Source organism: Rhinatrema bivittatum, chromosome 3, assembly GCF_901001135.1.
Source record: "Rhinatrema bivittatum chromosome 3, aRhiBiv1.1, whole genome shotgun sequence".
NCBI classification, from domain to species: domain Eukaryota; kingdom Metazoa; phylum Chordata; class Amphibia; order Gymnophiona; family Rhinatrematidae; genus Rhinatrema; species Rhinatrema bivittatum.
Window position 1 is genome coordinate 37,327,535 of NC_042617.1, and position 25,217 is coordinate 37,352,751.

A 25,217-nucleotide genomic window follows, 5' to 3' on the forward strand; every position below is an offset into this window, starting at 1 on the left:
CAGAGGGTCGGTATATTCTGTTAATTGGACAAATCCAGGGCCGTGACTTCACTATTTGCAACATCTATGCTCCTAACGTTTATAGTCATGGCTTTTTTGTCAATTTGGTCAAGCTGATAGCGGCTAATGTTAAAGGATCTCTTATCCTTGGAGGGGATTTTAATTGTGTACTGGATCCCATTCAGGACAGAACTACTAAAAGGGGGGGTCCTGGGGATGCTCCCACGAAAGGAGTCTCTGTGGTATGCCATGCTCTTGGTCTGTTGGATGCCTGGAGGACGCTCCACCCCAATGACTTGGAGTATTCACATATCTCTCGATCCCATGGAACTGGGTCCCGGATTGATTACATCTTGACATATGATGGTGACTTTGCTCAGGTACTTCGAGCTGATCTGGGCCCCCTTGAGATTACGGACCATACTATGGTGTCTGTGGATTTTTTGGTGGGTGCCCCGATTGACTCCCCCCGCTTATGGCGCTTCCCACGTAGTCTCTATGGGGACACGTCGTTTCGCTCCTTTCTGGCGAAGCGCTGGGAGGATTATGCTGCCAATAATGCTCAACATGTGTCCCAACCTTTGTTATTTTGGGAAACGGCAAAGGTTGTCCTTCGGGGGGATCTCATAGCCTATGCAGCCCATCGGAAAAAAGCCTCGTTGCTGCAGATTCGCCAATTGGAAACTCAATTACGGGCTGCTAAACATAGGTATGAGCATTCCCCCTCCGCAGCCACTAAATCCTCTATGCATGCCATTATGTTTGAACTTAACTCCCTGTTACATCTGAGAGCATGAAAGTCGGCATTTTATTTTAAGGCCCGTTACTATCATTATGGTAATAAACCCGGGAAACTTTTGGCGAATATGACAAAGAGTTGGGGGGCTAAGACCCATATAGTGGCGATGCGTGATGCACAGGGACAGATTGTTAATACTCCTAGTAAAATGGGGGCCATTTTTTGTCAATATTATCAGACACTTTACCAGGCAGACCTGGTTGACTCGGTGTTGTTGGACGAATACCTCCTTCAAGCTGGGCTGCCTACTTTGTCTGCCACGCAGCTGGATATTCTTAATCGCCCGATCCAACTGCAGGAAATTCAGATGGTGATTACTCAGGCTAAAACCTTGAAGGCCCCCGGCCCTGACGGTTACCCCGCTGAATTTTATAAGATTCTTCTCCCTCATATTGTATCCCCATTGTTAGATATGCTCAATGATCTCATTGCTCACCCACATTCTTCTCTTTATCGTAATCAGGCTTATATTACTGTCCTGCCCAAGGCCAATAAGGATCCGACCGTACCTGAGTCTTATAGGCCTATATCTTTGTTAAATTTTGACCTTAAATTGTTGGCGAAGATAATGGCCAACCGCCTCTCTCGATATCTCCCAGCACTTGTACATGCTGACCAGGTCGGTTTTGTCAAGGACAGGAGCTCTTCTACTAATGTACGGAAAGTTATATCCTCCCTTGAGACTTGTCATTGGCAGGACCTTCCCTCTCTTCTTATCAGTTTCGATGCCAAAAAGGCATTCGACAGGGTGGGGTGGCCCTTTATGTTTGCTGTACTGAATAAATTGGGGCTATCGGGGTTTTTTCAAGACGCTGTTCAGGCCTTATATACTCAGCCGGTGGCCTCGATTTTGCTTAATGGTCATTTGACTCCATCTTTTTCTATCACTAGGGGCACCCGTCAAGGCTGTCCTCTTTCCCCCCTTCTTTTTGTCCTTACTCTAGAGCCTTTGCTCAACCATATTCGTGGCAACTCTCTGATCCAGGGTATTCCCCCTCGGCCTAGTGAACAAGCCCCATATAAACTAGTGGCCTTTGCGGATGATCTCCTCGTACATATTGCCTCCTCACAATCCGCATGGGACGCACTTATGTCTGAGATTTCCCTTTACGGTTCCCTAGCGGGCTTTAAATTGAATTTGGGGAAGTCTGTAGTAATGCTTATCAAACCTACTGCTCATCCTTGGTTGCCTAATGACTTTCCCATTCCACAGGCTTCTCATTGTATTACATATTTAGGCGTCCTTATTCCCAGGACCCCAACTTTAACGCAATCGTTAAACTTTAAGGCTATTTTGCAAAAAACAAATACCCTGCTACGACGTTGGCAGTCTCTACCTTTGACACTGATGGGCAGGATAGCGCTGTACAAAATGATGGTTTTTCCTCTATGGTTATATGCTATGCAGCTGCTCCCTGTCTATTGGTCTCCGGGGGAACTACAGCTTTTAGAGGCTCAGATGCGCAAACATCTTTGGCAGGGTAAGAAGCCCCGTATTGCTCTCAAGCTCCTCTGTCTCCCCCGGGGGCAGGGAGGGTGGGGGCTTCCAGACTTTAGGTCTTATAATGTTGCGTATCAGCTTCGCCATGCTGCTGACTGGCTTATGAATACCTCTTATTATACCCCTCTGCAGGTCGAAACCTTGCAGACACAGCCGCTTCGATTAGCCTACATTTTGCATAAAATGCCTAGTGTGCTTCCTGCTCCTCTTCGGCATAGTGTACTGATAAAACCGACATATATAGCGTGGCGCTGGGCCTGTCGACGATTGCAGTTTTCCCGTCATACAACTCATTTTTTACCGTTAGTGGGCAATAGGGATTTCCCGCCTGGTCTTCGGGACCGAATTTTTGCATCCTGGGATATACGTGGAATTAGGGCATTAGTGCATCTGGTGGATGACTTCAATCGGGTGCATTCTTTTACGCACCTACGGGACCAATATAATCTCCCTTCCCATCATTTGTACGCTTATTTGCAAATTCGGCATTATATACACTCGTTGCACCTACCGGACCCCCATGACCAGGCTTGGGAACTCCTCTCTGATTTCTTGGATATGGATGATCCGACTCGCCACCATCTTTCCTTTTGGTACCGTCTTCTGGGGAAGTTCCACTCTCTTCCTGATTGGCAGGTACAGGTTGATGGTTGGAATAGGGAGCTGGGCACCTTGTTAACTCCTGCATATTATCGGCGATGTTTTGGGCGTGCCCAGTCCTTGTCCCTACCGACCCCTCTTCAGGAGCTTCAACTCAAATTTTTATACCGGTTCTATATGGCGGCCGCACAGGCCAGTAAATTAGGACATGTCGGAACGGGCTGTTGTCCTAAGTGTGCCGCCCCACGTAGCACACTGGGGCATCAATTTTGGTCTTGTCCTACTATTCAATTGTTTTGGCATGCAGTCCACCGGTATTTAGTGTCCCTTTGCGGGATCCCCTTTGCTTTTCATCTCAATATTTTCTTATGGGATGATAGTCGGGGTATCCCTTTTCGATCTAAACATGTCAAATGGTGGTTTCGATTGGTGATTGTGCTTGCTAAAAAATGTATATTACAGAAGTGGATTTCTCCAGATCCGCCTACCATAACCCAATTGCGGAACTTGATACATCAGACTTGTCTTTTGTGCAAATATATTATTACCACAGAGTGGTTTCTCCCCAGACGCATTTTTTACGATCGCTGGGAGTTATATCTTTCTACTTTGTCACCTAGGGCGCGGAGCCTTGTTCTAAATAATCTGTCTTCCGTATGACTGCTTTCTTTCGGACATTCCACTGAGCCTCCTCTATCTTGTTCTTCATCTCTACAGTGTAACTCTATAATTGTATGTACTGTGATACCTCTAATGTTTCTTTATAATGATTTGTGGTGGTCTTGCTGCTCTGGGGTGGGAGGGAGGGTGGGATTGTATGCAATGTTCTGGTTTTATTAGTCTGTACTCAGGCATTCTTTATGTTCTTGCTGGCTGGCAGAACCACAGCGGGCAGAATGTGTTGGTCTTTTTTTTTTCTCTGTATTCAGCTTATAGCCTTTGCACAGCTATACATGTTACGGTTTTCCTATGAGTGTATTGTGTACATTATGCAAAATGCTATGTCCAGTTATCTGTGTATATGAACCTCTGCAATATTACTCAATAAACAAATTATAAAAAAAAAAAAAAAAAACCACATAAGGGGCATCCAGGGACAGCATGGGGTGGTGACACACCAGCTTTCTGAGACTAACATTATTTTTAGGCAGTTCTATGAAGAGATGTATTCTGCTCTGGAAGAGTGCAGAGTGGATGAAAGGACTATTTAGATGGGATCACAGTGCCCGCTCTCTCAGAGAAACAACTAGACAGACTGGCTGCTTCCATCACAACAGCTGATATTTTCAAGGCTATAATGGAACTCCTAAATGGGAAATGCCCAGGTCCAGAGGAGTTTCCTCTAGATTTCTATAAGCTCTTCTCCCCTAAAATGTCTCCTGCTCTCCTTGAAGTGTTTACATACTTCTTGCAAGCACTAGAAACAGAGAGTGCATTGTTAGAGGCTACTATAGTATTCGTACATAAAAAGGGAAAGGACAAATTAGAGCCGGGTTCCTACCGTCCAATATCACTTCTGAATGCTGATGTGAAAATTCTCGCTAAGATTCTTCAGTTGAGACTGGAGTTGATGCTGGTATGTCTGCTCAAACCTGACCAGACCGGCTTTAAAGGAAGGCTGTCCACAGTCAACACACACAGGCTGTTTAATATATTGGCTCTGGCTAAGAGGGACAAAGCGGCTGGACTAGTGGTTGCACTTGACTCAGAAGGCTTTCGACAGGACTTGTTGGTCCTTTCATTTCTCCATACTAGAGAAATTTGGGGTCTCTAATAAATTCTGCACGTGGGTGAAGGCCTTATACTATTGTCCCATAGCCAGTGTACTCACTAATGGACGTAGCTCCCACCCATCCCTTATTTCTAATGGCAGAAGGCGGGGTTGCCCATTGTCTTCTCTCTCATTTGACCTAGCAATCAAGATATTGGCTCAAATGATCTGCACATGCCATACTGTAGCAGGATTTATGGCAGAAAGGTTCTGAGCATGTTGATTTTATATGCAGATGATATTCTTCTCTTCCTGCCTAACCCCAAAACATTGGGCTCCAGACTGTTACAGATCCTTGCAGAGTATGGCAGGCTCTCTGGGTACAAGGTTATTTTTAACAAATCTGAAGTGTTCCCCATAGATATGGCAACAGAGACATACCCTCTTGCTTTTCTCATTTTAAAGAGACCAAGGAGGGAATCGCCTACTTGAGTAGCCATGTGCCATGGTACTTTAATATTCTCTATAGAGCCAATGTCACACCTGTGCTCAACAGGGTTGAAAGGGAATTGAGGGGATGGAATGTTCACATGTGTCTTGGGCGGGAAGAATAGCCGTGTTGAAGATGAACGTGCTGCTCTGGCTTATGTATGTGTTTCAGTATGTCCCCTGTTATTTACCTGATGTTTTTTTGTTAAGCTCAATTAATTGCGAGATCAATTTATTTGGCATAATAAACGCCCACGCATAAAACTGAGAACTCTGTGGAGACCGAAGGAAATGGATGGAATGGACCTCCCCCAATTTGCAGGTGTACTGTTGTTCTGTGAGGATGCAGGGCGCTTTGGTGTGGCTGCACAGGGAGCTTCAGACCCCTTGATATTCTTTATAGCATCTAGATTTACTGCGGGAGCAGGCTTATCCTGCTTATTGTTGCAGCCCTCCACATCTGCATAGGTGAGAAGAGCTAGTGGATCTTCCCCTATGATTCTCATATGTTGATGATATAGAGGGCAGTGTGCAAAAACACGGATATAGCTATGGGGGGTAGTGTCCTCATTATCTCCACTAACTGGGAACCCTTCCCTTTCTCCTCACACCTTTTGCAGGAAAGCTGTGAACTGCTGGAGAGTGGGACAGCTTTGGGAAGAGGAAAGCATCCAGTACAAAATTGTTTTCCGATCTCGGCTCTGAATATGTGCTTACTGCAGATTCAGTGGGCTTCCGTGCCCGGATGTTTGAGAGACAGGAGATTCACAATGAATTGATGGCCACTTATAACCCCTTTTATATTTGAGAAGATGTTCTTCTAGGAGGATATTCCCCACCAAGCTATTTCTAAGTTTTACAGAGCTATTCTTGGGAGCATGATTGCTAAGGACCCTCCCTGGCTTGTATATCACCTCCCGAAGGCAGCTTTGGAAAAAGGCTCACAAAATTTCAGTCTGTCAAAGGAGGATGGAATTACTGTTATATCTGTTACATCACACTTAGTTATCTTCTTCTCTATGCTGTTTTTTTTCCTCTGGTGTCCTCTAGATTATGTGGGGGAAGATGTGGAATGGGGAGGGTATGTATCTCCATATGTGGTGATCCTGCCCCCTTATAGCCTCTTTCTGAGCCATTATTGAGGAAAGAATAGCTGCAATTATGGGTAAGGCCCTTTCTCTGAAGCCTGAGTTATGTTTGTTAGGTAGCTGGGGAGATCAGTCCTTATTTATAGCAAAAAGAATCCTAGCTGATCATTTGATATATGTGAGACTCTATATGATTGTGCTATTATGGAAGTCTGTGCCTTCTTTTGAGATATGGGATAAGCAAATCCATGTCATCATATTGAGAAATTCATCTATATGCTGAAACACAATATGATGATGTATGACAAAATATGGAACTGGTTTTGGGAGTATTGGGGTAACAGACTACTGGGGTTCTGTACTACTGCTTGTGGGGTAAATCGTTCTTCCAGTTTCTGCATTTGTAACCGGGGGTCTGGAGGTCTTTTGTTACTGTTTTACCATTTGAGTTATGAGATACTGTACTGAAAAGCACTGGGCTGAGCGGCTATCCTCAAGTGTACCACTTGTTAAATAGTTATAAATAAATAAATAAAACACTAGTAAAGAAACTGTGCTATGTCTGGCTCTAAATCTGGAGTATATCTTGTTTATCCTACCCGCCATTTCCTAAAAAAATGCAGTCAATTGAGATATAGCTATATGTTGTAACAATTTATCCAAAAAGAGCTAGTTAGTTATACTCTGGATTAGGGACTGCTTATGGCCTTGATATCGCAATGGGTAAAAAAGCACCAAGCTCTCAAGGTTCCACAGTTCTAACAAGGACGGCAGGACTCTAGCAGCAGATATGCTTCTTCATAGCTATGTATTTTTCCTCTGTGGGTGGTTCTGAGACAATTTATAACAAAAATCAAAAGAGCAAAGCAGAAAGGAATCATCAGAATAGCCTCTGCTTTGTTCTTTGACCTATTGGATCTGAGTGTCAGAACCATCCAGCCTGACAGACAACATAGGTCAAGGCCTGATAAGATACCCAGCCATGCAATATCAGTAGTGACCTTTTAATTTCAGATTTTATTTTAATTTTCCTTGGAATTTCAGTGTTTATTATAACGAACAAAAACGAGAAAAAAATCACAGTAAATTATTCTCCACCGATTTTCTCCCATTTGTTTGTTATAATAAACACTGATAAATTCCCAGGGAGAATAAAATAGAATTTGAAAATGAAGATCTCTGAATATTGGAAACTGATAACTTGGAGATTGAAAGGAAAACCCTTTAATTTAACAGTTACTGAGACAGATTTCTGGAAAGTCTCCACCAAAGGGGTCTGTTATTGTATAGTAGTATAAGTAATGGCAGAAACAGAAACAAAACGGGCACTGGACGCTTTGTGCCCACTTTAACGCGCACCCGGCCACCACTCCCGGGGATTCGGTATCATATTTAAATGACCTGCCGCGCTGAAAAGGCCGCGCTAGGGAAAATTGTGAGCCCCTAGCGTGTCCTTGACATCGGGTGCCTGGGAAACATGGCTGGGCACCCGATGTCTGACCTGCCCTAAGCTCCCTCCCCCCAAGGTCTGGCCTGAAAGGTCAAGCAGTCCGGGTGAGATCCAGGGGGGGTCTGTACCTGAATGGAGGTCCTTAGGAAAGCCCTTTGAAAACTTCAAAGCTTCTCCCTCCCACAAGCTGAGAACCCCTGCCGGAGAACCTACTCTGTCAGGGCTGTTCCCGATTTGGTCCTTTTCACTGACGTGACAGTGAAAGGACCAATCCCCTTTCAGGACAGCCTTCTGAAAAGTGATTGGTCCTTTCACTGACATGTGACAGTGAAAGGACCAATCGGTAATAAGTGGAAAAAATAAATTAAGTGCCCGACACTTTAATATTGATTTATTCACTCCTTCGCTTATTGCTGATGTTACTGAAAAGGACCAATCGGGAACAACCCTGCCGGAGGAGATTCTCCGGCAGGGGTTCTGGCCCACCGGAGGGAGAAGATTTGAACTTTTCAAAGGGTTTTCCTAAGGACCTTCATTCAGGTTCTGAACCACCGGATCTCACCCGGACCGCTTGGCCCATCAGGCCAGTCCTTGGAGGTGATCAGACCATTTAAAAAAATGTTGTGGGTTTTTTTTTTTTACCTAACTCCTTTTTGTTCCTCCAACTTAATATCATCATGATATTAAGTCAGAGGAAGTACAGAAAAGCAGTATTTTCTGCTTTTCTGTACAACTTTTTTAAGGATGTTCAGAAATTAATGCCTGCTCTGGGCAGGCAATTTCTGAGCACAAAAATGTGCATATTGAATGCACTTTTTTATTTTATATTTTTGCATTGGGAGTGAATAACAGCCTCATTCACATGCATTTGCATATGATGAGCGCTATTAGTTTCCCGGTGAGTTGGACACGTGTTGTGGAGGTGCTAATCCCCTTATCGCCTGCACAACCTGCGTCCAACTATGGGTTAAACAGTGCGCTCGGCTGAGTGCGCTATTTTTGCTTAGGCCCCTTAGTTTGCTTACTAGTTCATGAAGAAACAGATTGGAGTTTTTTGTTTCAGGACCTAGGTTTAGGACTGGGTGTTAGCATGATTAGCATATGCTTGATGACTATTTCCAGTTTTCAAGTTGATATTGAATGCAAAGTGTTATCAGCCTATCCAGATGTGGTGAAGGTTTTCATTGGTGCCAAGTTCAGAAGGCCTACGTTTCATAGGCTACTACCTACATGGAATTTTTATTTGGTGCTCAATGCTCTGATGAATCCTTCCTTTGAGCCTATGAGTTTGGCATTTCTTTATTTTCCAGTCTTTTTAGTTATGCCTTGTATTGCAAGAAACATAAGTGAGTTAAAGGCACTGCCTTCAGTGCCCCTTTCTTATTTCTTTCCAAATACAATTCTCAGAACAATTGTCAACTAAGCATAGGCCGCTTGCTTTTGCTAAAAAAAAACATCTCTTAAAGGAAGTAGAACTTTATTCTTATGAGAACTTTAACAGCTTATTTGGAAGAGACTGAGTTTTTCAGAAAGTCCAAGCAGTTGGTCATTCGTTGTGGAGCAGATGAGAGAGGATTTCCTATTGGATTGGGTCTTACATTTTTTAGCCTTATCAAAAGATCTCATAAGATGCTAAGCTTCCTTTGGCTTTATTCCACAAGAGTTGTGTCCTTTGCTGAGAAGGCTTTAGCCTCCATGGAGGAAATGTGCAAGGCAGTAACATAGGATTATTTACTTATTTAGAAACATTTATGACTCACTTACTCTAGGCTGCAGTGAATCCCATTCCCATGAGTTACAGCTATAATGATAAAAATAATTTTTCTCGCATGAGCCTATTGGGAATATCATATTGATTTGTTTCACGTTCTTCCAGCAGTTGAGTTCAGAACATGTTAGATGGAGAAGGTCGATAGTAGGAAGTAATGTAAATCTGTGAAAATTTCATGGAGGTAATGAAGATGGGAGGATTATAATGAGCATAGGGTACAGACACGGTGATAGGAATTTTCCTTACAGGCAATTGCCTTTTTATCAGCTCTTAGTAGTCTGGATTATCACTCACATTTACCAAGTTCAATTCAGATATTGTTGGTCATTTCAGAAAGTGTCTAACATTCCTTTGCCAGGGAATGTTCAGACTAACTGTTCAGGCTGATAAGAGGAGATGGGTCCTATGTCAGAAGTAATTTTTCTGACTTTCTTCATGCTGCTGGCTCCCTGATCCTGACTGTTGGAGCTAATTGAAAGGAAATTGGTAAGGAAGATTCCTATTAATGACTTCCACTCTTTAAGTTCATTTTTCTAATTAGTTTCACATATACCCAATATAAAAATACTGAATAAGACAGCGAAAAGGACTATAAGGCCAGATATGCCTGACACAACCATTTTGGTAAAACAAAGCTGCCCTGGATCCTGCATCCCATTGAATTCTCTTATCTTCTTTTAGAAGAGTTACCATTAATTTATCTACCACTGAAGTGAGGCTGATCAGCTTGTAACTTCCCATTTCCCTATTACTGCTCATCAAGAGAGACAACATCCACCCTACTGCATTCCCACAGAACAATTATCTCTTCTTTCTCACAGGAGCACGATCTAAATTATATTTTTTATTCTTAGCTGATTTTAAGAATATTATGTGAGAAGTATTGACTTTATGAAATCAAGATATACACCTAGTACTTACAAGGCATATTATGCTGTCACAGAAGAATATTAGATTGATTTGTCCATGAATCAGTGTTGATTATAGCATTACAGAATATATGTAGACATAGTACACAAATAATCCATTTCATTTGACCCTTATTTTGTCTACCTCGGAGGCATTAAAGGATGAATCGTTTGAAATATTGAAATTTGAATCCAAGAACCTCAAGTTTAGCTAGTATATTCAAATTCCTTAGCTGGATAAACTATTCCTCAAGCCTCTTAGCAAATGAAACAAAATTAATGTGGCATACAAATTTCTATGTTGCAGTTTGTATTAAGCCAGAAAATAACTTAATGGTCACCTTTAAGTATAGTACTGAGTCTACTGATTGGCTGCTGTTTTATTATCTTTGTCAATTGTTTTGTTGTCTTCTTGCAGGTGCAGCTATTTTTTTCGAATTCAAACACTACAAGCCTAAGAAGAGGTTTACTAGTACCAAATGTTTTGCTTTCATGGAAATGGATGAAATTAAACCTGGGCAAATTGTTATAGAATTGTAAGTGAAGCAAAGGAGTATCACGTAGCACTCAAAATATAGAATTGGAGCACAGATGGGAGCTACTGCTTTTTCTCCAGAAAGGGGTAAAAGGCACAATTACTTTAGAACCACTTACAGGTGGTATCAGCCAATTGAAGTGCTTTAGAAGGAATCCACTGTCTTTTGCCCACAATAGGCTTTTAGACAATCTCATATTAAAGCACATATCAAATCATTTACCACTCAAAACATTTTAACATTCCTATCAGCGTTAGAAATAGATAATTGGTTTGCACACACAAACTGAAAACTGTCTCACACACTTATCAAACTGTGAAGAAAATTGCATTTTGACATATTTTAGTGACTCTTAAGAAAATGCACATTTAGCAGGAAGTTTGGGGGTTTATCTTTGGTGGGGAGGGGGCAGTATTTGATTTTGGGGCTATTCTGATACTAGAATTCTCCAGAAATAAGCCTGACAATAGATATGCTAGTGAGCCATGAGTGCTAGCAAAGCAGGTAAGAGTTTAACAAATGTTTTGCGATATAAGGACTATTAAGATCCATTCCTCAAGAATTCTAGACCTTAGAGGTCCCAAAAATATGATTCTCAAAACACTTGTTAGCCTAATAGTTATCTCTGCCCAACTATTAAGTTAAAAAGACAAAAATACAGTATTTTGTAATTGTGATAAAATAGACTTTCAGCTGTCAAAATAATGAACTTAACTATTGCTTGCAGCACAGGTTTCATTGTTTAATACTTTCTGTATTCACAAAAAGGGGAAATCTTCTCTGACTGATGAAGGGAGGGACAGGAGATGAGTTTCTCACGTTTGTTCCTTTTGTATCCTCAACTTTTCATGAATTTCTCTTGATTTTTAACGTCCTCTCTGAATTGTTGACATGAGCCAGAGGTAATCTTACATATAATAATTTTCACTGACTGGAATTGTAGCATATCTTTCTTAGTGACTTTGAAGAAGGACAAGAAAAAATAAGCTTGCTTGTAAATAACACAAGAGTAGATATACTGAAAGAGGTGGGAAAACTGAAAGCTGACTTAAAGAATGAAAAAGTTATTGAGGTTTTGGATGTTGTCTCACCATTCCTTTGGCCACTCCTCTTAACACCCATTTCTGCTAAGATAAACCCTAAAATATTTTCTCCAAGCTTCATCTGAATAGCTGCATCTCTATTAGAAATTTCTGTCCACTTTATCAGCTTTCTGCCATTTTAATTTGACAAAAAAAAATGTTCCCAAACTGCTTGATCTTCCCTTATGCTGCATATAACTCTGATAAAATGATAACCTCTATGTTCACCTGCTATTGCGTGCACCAGCCTCCTAATAAAGGTTCTGCCCATTCATGTCATATGGCACATGTGTTTATGTACTTTAATTACTCCTTTGTAAATGAAAAGATATCAAGGCGAGTTACATATTTATTTATTTATTTATTTAAGGCTTTTATATACCGATAAGTTTGCACATCATATCGGTTTACATGGAACAGGTAACATTTACAATTAACATATTGAAATATAACGTAAATAAATTATCTCTGGTAACATTTACAAATAACACATTGTAACAAAACGGAAATAAATAGTATCGGGTAATATTTGCAACTAACTTATTGTAGTATAACATAAAATAAGTATGAGGATTGTAAAAGTAGGAGTTTTATAATTACTAGCTAGGAGAGGGAAAATAAAACAAGATAATGAGATATCCTTTAGGGGAGAAAGATGTAATAAAATAAGATAAAGGGTGGGGGGAGTGTGTGTGTGTGTGTGGAGAACATCCGACCACTCCCTCCTCCTCCAGGCCAAAGCAATAGAACCCGTACCCTACTCTCAGCACGACCTAGGGTTCTATTCCCGGTACTTTCTAATCCCCAAAAAATCGGGAGGCGTTCGTCCAATTCTGGACCTATGTGCCCTCAACAAGTACCTCCATCAAGAAAAGTTCAAAATGGTAATCTTGGGTTCTCTTCTTCCTCTTTTGCAAAGAGGAGACTGGCTCTGCTCTCTAGACCTCCAGGACGCATACACACATATTGCGATAACTCCATCTCATCGCAGATACCTGAGATTTCTGGTAGGCCCCAAGCACTATCAATACAGAGTGCTTCCATTCGGCATCGCGTCTGCATCACAAGTCTTCTCAAAATGCCTCGTACTAGTTGCAGCCTTCCTCAGGACTCAAGGTGTTCATGTCTACCCCTATCTAGACGATTGGTTGATCAGGTCTCCCACTCAGCAAACTGCTCTGTCGTCCCTACATCTTACCCTACATACTCTGATTTTGCTAGGATTTCTCGTCAACTATGTGCAAACGGATGTCGGTATATAAAAGGTTTTAAATAAATAAATAAATAAATAAATAGGGGCAGACTTGGACACCTTACTAGCTTTTCTGCCTCGACAGCTAGCTCTCACTCTCGTCTTTCTCGCACACCAGCTACAGTCGCAGCACCGCACGACTGCACGCCACTTCCTCATCCTGCTGGGAAACATGGCGTCCTCAGTTCAGGTTACCCCAATGGCCCGCTTGGCCATGAGAGTCATGCAGTGGACTCTAAGGTCACAATGGACTCAATCCATTCAGCCCCTGTCGACCATTGTCCACGTCACCGACTCACTCCGTCAGTCTCTAGCTTGGTGGAAAAATCACATCAATCTACGCCAAGGCTTGCCCTTCCAGGCTCCAGACCCTCAAATAATTCTCACCACCGATGCTTCCAACCTCGGCTGGGGAGCCCATGTGGCCGAACTGCAGACACAAGGATCTTGGTCTCCAGAGGAAGCCAAACACCAAATAAATTTCCTGGAACTTCAAGCAATCAGATATGCTCTCAGGGTATTTCAGGATCGCCTGTCCAATCAAGTCATCCTAATTCAGATGGACAACCAGGTGGCCATGTGGTACATCAACAAACAGGGAGGGACGGGCTCCTACCTTCTGTATCAGGAAGCTGCACGGATATGAGCGGAAGCCCTCTCCCACTCAATGTACCTCAGGGCCACCTACTTGCCGGGAGTGGACAACGTGTTGGCAGACAAAGCTGAGTCGCACCTTTCAGCCGCACGAGTGGTCTCTCAACCCCTCAGTGGTGAACTCGATCTTCCAACAATGGGGTTACCCTCAGATAGATCTCTTTGCAACATTTCTAAACCGCAAAGTAGAGAACTTTTGCTCTCTCACTCGCAGCCAACACTCTCAGCCAAGAGATGCGTTCTCCCTCTCATGGGCAACAGGTCTCCTAAATGCATTCCCTCCACTTCCACTTCTCTCGAAGACTCTCGTGAAGTTATGTCAGGACAAGGGAACCATGATCCTGAAAGCATCTCACTGGCCACGCCAAATGTGGTTTCCAATACTTCAGGATCTCTCCATTCGCAGGCACATTCTCTTGGGAAAGGACCCGCTTCTGATCACTCAAAACAACGGGTGCCTATGCCACCCCAATCTTCAAGCCTTGTCCCTGACAGCCTGGATGTTGAAAGGTTAATTCTTCAGCCACTTAACCTTTCGGAACCAGTTTCCCGTGTCCTGATTGCTTCGTGGAAGCCTTTCACAAGAAAATCCTTCCTTTACAAATGGAACAGGTTTAAGTCATGGTGCTCTTCTCAATCCCTTGACCCCTTTACCTGTCCACCACGAAGTTTCTAAACTATCTCTGGCACTTGTCAGAATCAGGTCTAAAAACTTCCTCCATCAGAATGCATGTCAGTGTGGTAGCCGCCTTCCATAAAGGTATCGGGGACATTCCTATTTCAGTACAGCCCCTCGTAACACATTTTCTGAAGGGCTTGCTCCACCTCAAGCCTCCACTGCGTCCCCCGGCTCCTTCTTGGGACCTCAACCGGGTTTTGGGTCAGCTCATGAAACCACCATTCGAGCTTCTCCATTCCTGTGATCGTTGCTATCTCACATGGAAAGTGATTTTCCTTTTGGCAATCACTTCTGCTCGCAGAGTTAGTGAGTTACAGGCTCTAGTTACCTATTCGCCTTACACTAAACGTCTGCATGACTGGGCAGTACTCCGCACTCACCCTAAGTTCTTATCTAAGGTAGTATTGGAGTTTCATCTCATTCAATCCATTATACTACCTACCTTTTTTCCCAGGCCCCATTCCAATCCAGGACAGCAGGCTCTGCATACCCTTGAGTGTAAACGGCCTCTAGCGTTCTACCTAGACCGTACAGCTGCCCACAGCAAAAGCATTCAATTGTTTGTCTCTTTCCATTCCATCAAATTAGGGCAGCCTGTGGGTAAGCAGACTCTCTCCTCCTGGTTAGCGGACTGCATATCCTTTTGCTATCAGCAAGCGGGCATTCCACTTCAAGACCATGTTAAAGCACACTCTGTGAGGGCCATGGCGACTTCAGTAGCGCACCTACGCTTGGTACCGCTTTCTGATATTTGCAGGGCTGCTGCCTGGAGTTCTCTCCATACCTTTACAGCCCATTATTGCTTAGACAAGGCCAGAAGACAAGATTCCATCTTCGGCCAGTCTGTCTTGCGCAACCTATTTACAACTTGACGTACCAACACCCTTCTGCCTGCCTGTTAGGGTTCAGGATGCCCTCCGCCAAATTCCACCCCAGTCCTAGTGCCTTTGCACAACTGGGTACATTTGGTGAATATTCAGACATCCTCAGCTTGGTACTCACCCATATGTGAGGACTACCATCCTGCTTGTCCTGTGAGAAAGCAAATGTTGCTTACCTGTAACAGGTGTTCTCACAGGACAGCAGGATGTTAGCCCTCCTGAAACCCACCCGCCACCCCACGGTGTTGGGTTCGTTACGTTTCTTATTTTATTTTTCGGTACTTCCTGTAGCTTTTAAACAAGACTGAAGAGGGACCCCTGCTGGCTGCAGGGTTAGTGCCATGCTGGGCATGCCCAGTAGATTCCAGTCAAAGTTCTAGAATCTTTGACAAAAGTGTTCCGTGATTGGGCTCCAGCCTGTGACGTCACCCATCTGTGAGGACTAACATCCTGCTGTCCTGTGAGAACACCTGTTACAGGTAAGCAACATTTGCTATACGCCTAAATTTTGGACACCTATTTTTTTGCAGCGCGAATACAGCTGGACACACAGTTTTCAGTTGCCTGTTAGTGAGTACTAACAGACTGATGATGCCTATAGCAAAGAAAACAAAGCACCTTACCCTCTGAGCTGCTTGTCATGTTCGGGCATATTAGCCTGGCATTCCCTCTAACTTCTGTCAGTGCTGCTTGGAAGCTCAGGGGGAATTGCCTTCGTCTGATTTTACTAAGTCTGGTTCTTCCCAGCCTGATGCGGGTCTGGGTAAAGACGTGTCAGAAGGGGCGCCTGACTTTGGAGCTCCCCTAATTGGTTTATCAGCAGGGGAAGGAAGTTCAGTGAGTGCAGGAAAAGTGCCTCCTGGGTGGAATTTTTTCAAGGATTGCAGTCTTTTCTTCAGGCAGCATCCTCTGCCCCGACCAATCTTGCTAGGTCATAGTTGCAGGTGGTGAACTCTTGCATGCCTGGTGCTGCAGCTAAGCGTTGAAGTATGCCTAGATTGGCAGCTGGTCTTCCTGATAGGGACCCGGATGGCTTGGAGAAGAGATGGCTGAGGGGGAATATGATAGAGCTCTTTAAGATCATGAGAGGTCTTGAACGAGTAGATGTGAATTGGTTATTTACACTTTCGAATAATAGAAGGACTAGGGGGCATTCCATGAAGTTAGCAAGTAACACATTTAAGACTAATCGGAGAAATTTCTTTTTCACTCAACGCACAATGAAACTCTGGAATTTGTTGTCAGAGGATGTGGTTAGTGCAGTTAGTGTAGCTGGATTCAAAAAAGGTTGGATAAGTTCTTGGAGGAGAAATCCATTAATGACTATTAATCAAGTTTACTTAGGGAATAGCCATTGCTATTAATTGCATCAGTAGCATGGGATCTTCTTAGTGTTTGGGTAATTGCCAGGTTCTTGTGGCCTGGTTTGGCCTCTGTTGGAAACAGGATGCTGGGCTTGATGGACCCTTGGTCTGACCCAGCATGGTAATTTCTTATGTTCTTAAGCTGATCCTTACTCTCTAGAGGATGGGGAAATTCCTCCAGGATTGGGGCCATATAGATCTATGTTGCTGTTCTTTCATAGGGATGAATTACTGGCTCTGATTTCCCAGACATTAAAGATACTGGGAGTGCCTCTGAGCCAAAGAAAGATCCCATTTTGATTTCTTTGCATAAAGCCTCACGTTTTTTCCTTATTATGGAGGCCATTCAAGAATTGATCTTGAGTGATGAGGGGATGAGTCTTGGAAGGACTGTACCTCCTGGATCCAGCTGTGAGAGAACAATTAAGTTTTCCAAAAATGGATGCACTTGTATGTGCCGTCACCAAGTGGATGACTATTCCTGTAGTGCAAGGAGCGGCTTTGAAGGATGCTCACGATAGGAGAATTGAGGCCATCCTTAAGCAAGCATTTGAAGCAGAAGCAATGACTGCAGATAGCTTCTTGTTGTTCCATGGTGACTCGCTCCTGTTTACTTCTCTCTCAGGTAGTCATTGAATCTGGTGTGAATTCCAGGGCAGTGATGGAACCAGCAGCCACCTTTTTGGCAGATGCGGGCTGCGATTTGGTTTGCACCTTAGCCAGAGAGGTGGCTTTGGTAATAGCGGCCAGGTGTCTGTAATGGCTGAAAAATTGGACAGCAGATGCAACCTCTAAGGCTACCCTTACAAAATTGCCCTTTAGTGCATGCGGAGGGCTCAATGAACCTTGTGGTCATAGTGGCGACAGGCCTCTCAGGACCTTGAGACTTGCACTGCAGTCACAGAACCTCTGCGGGCGTCCCTGTCCCGGTGGGAAAATCTCTCCTATTTGGACCAGGGGATTCCCTTCCAATCTGCTCCGTCTCAAGTAATCCTCACTACCAATGCCTTTCCTCAGGGCTGGGTTGCCCATGTGGACGGCATCCACACGCAGGGTCTCTGGACCACTCACAAACTTTATGGAGCTTCGTGCGATCCGATATGCCTTATGGGGGTGTTCAGAGTCCGGTTGTCACACAGGAAATCCTGATCTGGACAGACAACCAGATGGCGATGTGGTATATCAACAAACAGGGAGACTCAAGCTTGTTACTCCTCTCACGAGGTGGTGCAGGTGTGGACCTGGGCCCTGTCGCAGGGAATGTCACTACGAGCGCCGTACCTGCCTGGGGCCCTGAACATGCTGGTGGACCAGCTGAGTCACTCCTTCCAGCCACACAAATGGTCCCTCAACCTGGAGGTAGCGGCCCAACTGTTTCATCAGTGGGGTGCACCAGATGTGGACCTTTTCACCTCCCCCCACAATCACAAGGTGAGCAAGTTCTGCTCCCTTTCAGGGGGGGGGGGGGCGGACATCTGGCTTGTGATGCCTTCACCCTCCACTGGGGGAGAGGTCTACTGTATGTGTACTCTCCCCTCCCACTCCTCCTGAAGACCCTGCTGAAGCTTCAACAGGACAGAGGGAGCATGATTCTCATAGCACCCTTTTGGCCCCGATAGGTCTGGTTCCCTCTCCTGCGAGACCTGTCAGTCAGGACCCCCATTCGGCTGGGGACCGTGCCTGATCTGATTATGCAGAACCAGGGCACCCTGTGCCATCCGAACCTCCAGGCATTAGCCCTAATGGTTTGGATGTTGAGCGCTTAGTCCTTCAGCCCTTGGCCCTCTAGGACAGTGTCTCCCAGGTGCTGGTGGCTTCTAGGAAACCTTCCACCAGGAAGTCCTACTGATTCTCTTCCAGTGTGCGGGGCAGGGCTTGGACCCATTCACATGCCCCCTTCCTCAACTATTGGACTACTTGTGGCACCTTTCCGAGTCTGGGCTTCAAGCCAGTTCAACCCATCATCGAAATTTGCCAGGCCACAACATGGAGTTCTCTTCACACATTTGCGGCTCACTATTGCTTGGACAAGGATGGGCGACAGGACAGTGCCTTTAGTCAATCCATCCTGCGCAATCTGTTCCAGACCTGAACCCAACTCTTCCTGCCTTGTGCCCCTGGTGGGAGCCAGACTGTCCCCTGCCGACCAACAGCACCGCAGTTGTTGTTGTGGCCGTTAGCATTTTGTTCAGTAACTGTTGGTCTCACCTGCGAACAGGGGCAGCCTGGAGCTTGGTATTCACCCACATGTGAGGACTACTATCCTGCTTGTCATAGGAGAAAGTGCAGTTGCTTACATGTAACAGGTGTTCTCCTAGGACAGCAGGATGTTCGTCCTTAGGAATCCCGCCTGCCTCCCCATGGAGTTGGATTCTCCTTCCGGTTTGTTCTATTTTTTCGCTTGTATTTTTCTATGTTACGAGACTGAAGGGGGACCTCGCGTGGACATGTGGATAGTGGCATGCTGGGCTTGCTCAGTGTGCTGGTCAAAGCTTCTAGAAACTTTGACAAAAGTTTTCCATGCCGGGCTCCATTGGATGATGTCACCCACATGTGAGGACTAACATACTGCTGTCCAAGGAGAACACCTCTTTCAGGTAAGCAACTGCACTGTCTTGCAGTATTGCGAAGCTGCATCTCGTGTTATGTAGGCTTTTGATGAGGCCTTACGGCCAATCCCGTGTCATCAACTGCTGTGTTGCAGCTCTCCACCTGATTGTCAGAAATTTCTTGGTCTTTCATGCCCTTTTGGTTCCCTGCTTGCTCCCTTGAAGCCACTGTGTTCCATTAATGTCTACCATATGTCCACCACTGATTTTGCAGGTGTGTTTTAATGGGTCCTCTTCTTCTGTGTTGCTGGTCTCTTTCCATAGTATCTGTCCTGTTGATATGAGCCCTGCGACTTGCTGTATCATTGCTGCTTTTCTGGTTTCTTCTCTGTTATTTAAAGTGACGTCAACTTTTTCCTATCGGAGACTTTCTGCCTGCTTGCTTCTCTTTTCTCTGACCCTGTCCTTCTTGATTCTGCCATGATGATTGTGCTGGCTGCTGTGTTTGCTATGCCTTTTTGCTTTTTCAGGCATTTGCTAGCCCCCATAAGTTTGATTTTCCTGGCTACATAAGCATTGGTTGTCCATGTCGAGGTTTGCAAGACTGGGATTATTCAAAATGGTTGCTGTGAGGAAGGAAGCACCAGTACAGCACTCAGATTATTGCAAGAGCCTATGAAAGTTTGAGTGCTGTGATTCAGGCAATGTAAAGGTTGCAGCATGGGAGTAAGGACTGCAGGGTAATAGGTCCTATTGCTGCATCTGTAATGATTTTTCTGGGCCAGTTTTCTAGCATTCTGCTGACCTTGCTTGGCATGCCACTGTTAGCCTAGAATATGAAGTGTGAGTGAGCACTGACATCACACTGCCTCTGCTGTCTGGGACAGACATGCCAAACATCTTCTGACCTTTTGTATTGTGGCAAGGGACTCTGCTGCTCCTTGATAAACACTCGCCCTTGCGGTTGGGGGTGTTATTTCTGCTTCTTTATCCCTGCTGCTTCTGGCTGGAGATGTGATATGTTCTCTCCCTAGCTCATTCCTTGCCTTGTATTCATCTAACTACTTCTGTGATTCCCTTCTGGAGCAGACTCTGCCCACTCCCACTAACTTGCTCCTGCTTAGCTTCCTTTGTTAATCTTTACTCTTGCCACTTTTGCCCTTCCCGAGTTTTGATCCCACCTACCCCTTACTACTCTCTCAAGTTCTTAGTCTTGCCTGACAGCTGCTTTGCCTCCGCCTATCACTCCTGGGGCCAAGGTGCAGTAGCCACGTTGTGCATCCTTGGCCCATAATCATGGCCTGCCTGACAGAATCTTCATTTAGTGCCATTTAGTCTGTCCAATCTTATTTTCTAGACTTCTGGCGTTTACATAGACATACCTCAATATATTCCTTTTTATTCCTATTCACAGCCTGCTTATTAGCAGTTGATTCAGGTAATTTCATATTTGTCTGCTCTTCATTTAAATCCACATAAGCTACCTTGGTGTTTTCCTCATCCTGTCTATCAGCATTCTTCTTTACTTGTTTTAACTGTATACTTTGGTGATATTGCACTCTGAACTCCCTGAATGACTGCTTTCTTCCATAGCCACCTTCATGTCTTGAGAGGTTAAATAAAGTCCAGAAAGGTATTTTACTTAAGAAAAAAAAAAAACCACAATAATAACAAACTTTTACTTTAGTGAGAGAGGAGTAGGTTTTTCTAGAATAAACTTTTAGCACTGGTGGTAGTAAAACAGTGACAGAATTGAAGCCTGTTGCGGACACATACAGGGGACAATGGTAATGATAAAGGAAGAAGACTAAAACTTGAGTACGGTCTGCAGCAGCACAGGAGGCAGGGGCAACTGGGCAAGACTGAGTGGACCCAGAAGGGCCTTTTCTGCCGACAAATAAGCTGTGATAGAGAAAAACTTAAACAGGCCGATGCAGTGTCAGCGCGTAAAAAACATGGTTTCAAACTGGGCGCACCTTTTTGAACGCGCGCACATCCACCTGTCCTGGGCGCGCGATGCAATGGGCAAGTGAGCTGCTGAGCTAAAAGGCACACACAATCACTGACACTTGTCAGTGAAAGAACCAATCCCCTTTCAGGACAGCCTTTTGGAAGGGGATTGGTCCTTTCAATGACATGTGACAGTGAATGGACCAATTGACAGGAAGTGGAGGAGTGAATAAATTAATATCAAGTGCCCGACACTTAATATTAATGTTTTCACTCCTTCACTCATTGCCTGCAGGGGTTCCGATTGGGGCAGACCTTGGGGAAGCTGCTTTCTGTGGTTCTCCCTATGAGGAACCACAGAGCAGGATTTTCTTTTTGTTAAGCTTTTGAGTGGGACATAATTCTGCTTTCTGTGGTTCCTCGGGATACTAATAGGAGGAATCACAGAAAACAGGATTTTTCAGGATTGTTTTCCCTCAGCCTTTGAACGCTCATGCTTTAATACCTGCTCCCAAGCAGTTTGTTAAATTTGCAGCGTTAAAATGGGCACCATGGCCGTGTGGCGATTTTTTGCAACAGGGTAATAGCTAATAGCCTCATCAACATGAATTTACATATGATGAGTACTATTAGCTACATGCTGGTTTGGATGCCATAATCCCTTTATTGCATGAAGGGTTTTAGATACGCGTCCAAAACTCACATCCAAGCAAGCCGAGCGCACTAAATTGCATCAGCCTCAAAGTGAATTACAAAAAGATGTCATGAGCAAATTAAATTGGCCTCTGTAAACAAAGGCTGTTTGGCTTTGCCATTACTGTTGGAGTGTGTGCTTACTACTTGATAGAAATGGTGAGTGCATCAGTTTTCTGTGCTTCCTTGCTCTGCACTACTATGCAGGAGATGTAGGGCTTCAGAGTAATTCATGTGCCTGGATAAGACGATGTGCTGCAGGAGCAGTTCCTGCTGCCTCATAAGCCATAGCGAAAATCTACCTTTTTGAAGAGGTTGTCTTCCTAGCCTTTAGCCGGTATAGGGATTTGATTTGTCTTGTGCATTCATCTAAGGGAGCTGGGGAATGAGAAAGTGGTAGCCAGAGGTTAAAGAATAGGGACTACATGAGTGTGTGCTGCCAGTTCTAAAGTTGTCATTTTGTGAATGCAGGTACAAGAAACCCACTGATTTTAAAAGGAGGAAGCTGCAGTTGCTGACAAAGAAACCACTTTATCTTCATCTTCATCAAATATTGCACAAAGAATGACCTTTGGCCACATCTTACAACTTCTGTGAACTGAACCACTCATTATTAATCCTACCAGCTTTGTGTAGCACATTTCTCCGTTACCAGGTTGGGCACATGGCTGGAATGACACAAGTAGCTCAAATACATATATGGCCATCAGTTGCAGAGCAATACCCATGAGCTTAGGTGTTGAGGCTGCCCTCCTGAAATGCAAGATCCTCAGCAGCTACAGTGGATACAGTTTATATTACAAGACTGGTGATACTGTAAATTTACAAGACATTTAATACGTTGGTGAAACTTTTTTGTTGTTGTAATTTACCACTATTTCTGTCCTTCCATTAAGAACACTTGTTATTGTGAGCGGTGCTCATGTCAAAAAGCTAACAGCTGCAATAAGAAGGAATTGCCTGGTGCCTTGACTTTTTTTCTTACAATAGTACTTTCCCTCAAATGTGTAGTCTAAATAGATTTGTTTTGTTGTGATTTTTCTGGGGGGAAAGGGAGAATATGTGTAAAAGAGGCATACATTGGCTTGGACAGTATGTGCAGATGCCTGAGGCAACTATTTTTCAAACCTAAGATGCTTTTTAGGCTGCTGCAAGTAGCATTTTTGTTTACATGCAGTAGTACATCTGATTCATTTTTATCCTACCATTTACAACTAATGTGTGTGTAAAGGAGAATCTATGTTGCCTTGGTATTTTCAGCTTTTTGTAATCTCTAGCAGTTACACCAAGTGTAAAAGACTTGGGTTGAAACTTATCCTGTGGCTCATGTTTTGTAAACGTGCCATAATTCCCACTGCTTCTGTACAAATCACCATTGTGTATGTTCAAGGGGACACTTTTCTGCTCTATGCTTGCTTTATACTTCTTGTTTCAGACTTTTTTTTCCTGTTCATCACATCAATATCTTGGTTATGCTGGAAAAAGGAGCAACTTCATCAAAATGTTTCGTTGGAACATTTTCTGTTTTGGATTTGAATACCGGGAAAGTTAGTATTTGGATGTAAAATTCTAACATCCTAGCTAAAAGAAGATTGTCCTGCTGTGGCTTTTCAATGAAGATTTACCTTGTATGTCTTGAGTTTCAGTCCTGGGAAAACTACTTGTGGATTCTGAAATATCTTTTATTCCTCTAAAGGAGGTTATCAAAGGCTTCATTTGTCACTACATTCATTTTCAATGTATATGGATTCCACTAATACATAAGGTTTTGGTCAGTAACCTATTGTCAGCTAAATTTTATATAACCTCGCAATGGTTAATCAAGAGATGACAAACTAATGTTAAGCTTTTTGTATTAAATATTTAGTACAGTTGTGATATCTGGTGGTGTGTTGCGTATTTTAGAGAATGTGCTTATGTTTGTGTTCACTGTTTCAAACAGCAAAGTGAGTGCAGTGTCAAACTTAAAATGGTTTTAATTTCTACAGTCTTTCTTTCCCTAACGTGAGATAAATGAAGGTCTGCATCATTTTCTTATGGAGATGTTCTTTACTACAGATTTCTTGTGCAATTGGTATACAAATGGCTACTATATACATTAAACAATGCTTATAAGTACTGCCAAAGATAGTCCAGTGGCAGTGATTACAGGAAGCTTATGTGGCATATATGAAAAATGCTGTTTTGAATAAATTGTGAGCAGCAGTAATGGAACTCTACAGATGCTCAAGAATGAGTTGTGTGCTTCCTTTACAAATTAGAAAAGACCTTATTTAATCTTTGCAGCTGTCAGCTCAAATAGAATTATTGTACTTTTCTTTAATGCAAACTCGTGGCTGGGAGTTGGGCATGGCAGAATACTGTTGTATATAAATAGGTGTGAACGTGCACAGCACCGAATTGGTCTTATATGCTTACATTCGTCCTACATAAAATTCATTTTCTCTTTTTGAATGTTTGCTTGAGAAACATGCAACATATAACATTTCTAGTTTGTTTATAAATGTAATTTTTCTAGCCTGTATAATTATAACCTAAAAAAAATGTTGGTCATTGAAATATCGGTATAATCATAGAAATGATCCTTGAAAAAGTGAATTTACTGGTGCAAGGACATTGTAGATTTCACACGTAATAAAATCACATACAGTTTACTGGGAACATACCTGCTTTTAATAGAGGTGAATTCTTATGCTGGTCTGATGGTAGTACTGCATGTTAATACTTCTGTATTGTAGCTGACAGTTTTGAAGTGCTATGTGCTGCTCCGTACCTAATGTTCAGGGGAGGTGGCCTTCCAAAGGTTGATGCTCAGAGATGGGTAGCTGGGTGATCTGACTTTGGTAATCATCAGTTAAGTGAAAGGTCCTTCAGAATTTCAAAGGAAGTTTTTCATTCCAGTTAAATAACTTGTGGCTGTGTGCATACCATAAGCTGAGGTGAAAGGGAAAAATACTGAAAATGAAGTTGTGCTATTACTTTATTAACTATAATAGTAATCTTAGGTTATGAATTGCAATCTTGTTTAAATAAATACTATCTAATGCTAAGTGACATTTTGTTGACAGTTTACATATGTCTGAGTCTGTTAATCAAGTAACCTTTTTGTTAAGATAAAAAAAAAAGCATTACTAGTGTCTTTTAAATTTAGTTTTTAGTTTAAATTTAGATTTCCTTTTAGGTTTTGTTTTATTTCTGAGGATATCCTCATGCTTTGAATGGACACCGGATATTGGCAAAATATGAATTTAAAAATCTCT

At 43.3% G+C, this 25,217-nt stretch overlaps 1 protein-coding gene across 2 annotated transcripts in view; it reads left to right on the forward strand.

Annotated features, from left to right (window-relative positions):
* Positions 1 to 25,011, forward strand: part of AIDA (axin interactor, dorsalization associated) — a 140,496-nt gene extending 115,485 nt beyond the window's left edge. Inside the window, exons 9-10 of one of the 2 annotated variants that reach the window (XM_029593138.1) lie at positions 10,736 to 10,853; positions 22,429 to 25,011. In XM_029593138.1, the coding sequence (XP_029448998.1) occupies positions 10,736 to 10,853; positions 22,429 to 22,525 (215 nt within the window). In that variant the 3' untranslated portion in view covers positions 22,526 to 25,011. The remainder of the gene's footprint in view (positions 1 to 10,735; positions 10,854 to 22,428) is intronic. The other variant, XM_029593139.1, reaches the window with a different exon arrangement.
* Positions 25,012 to 25,217: the final 206 nt, after the last annotated feature.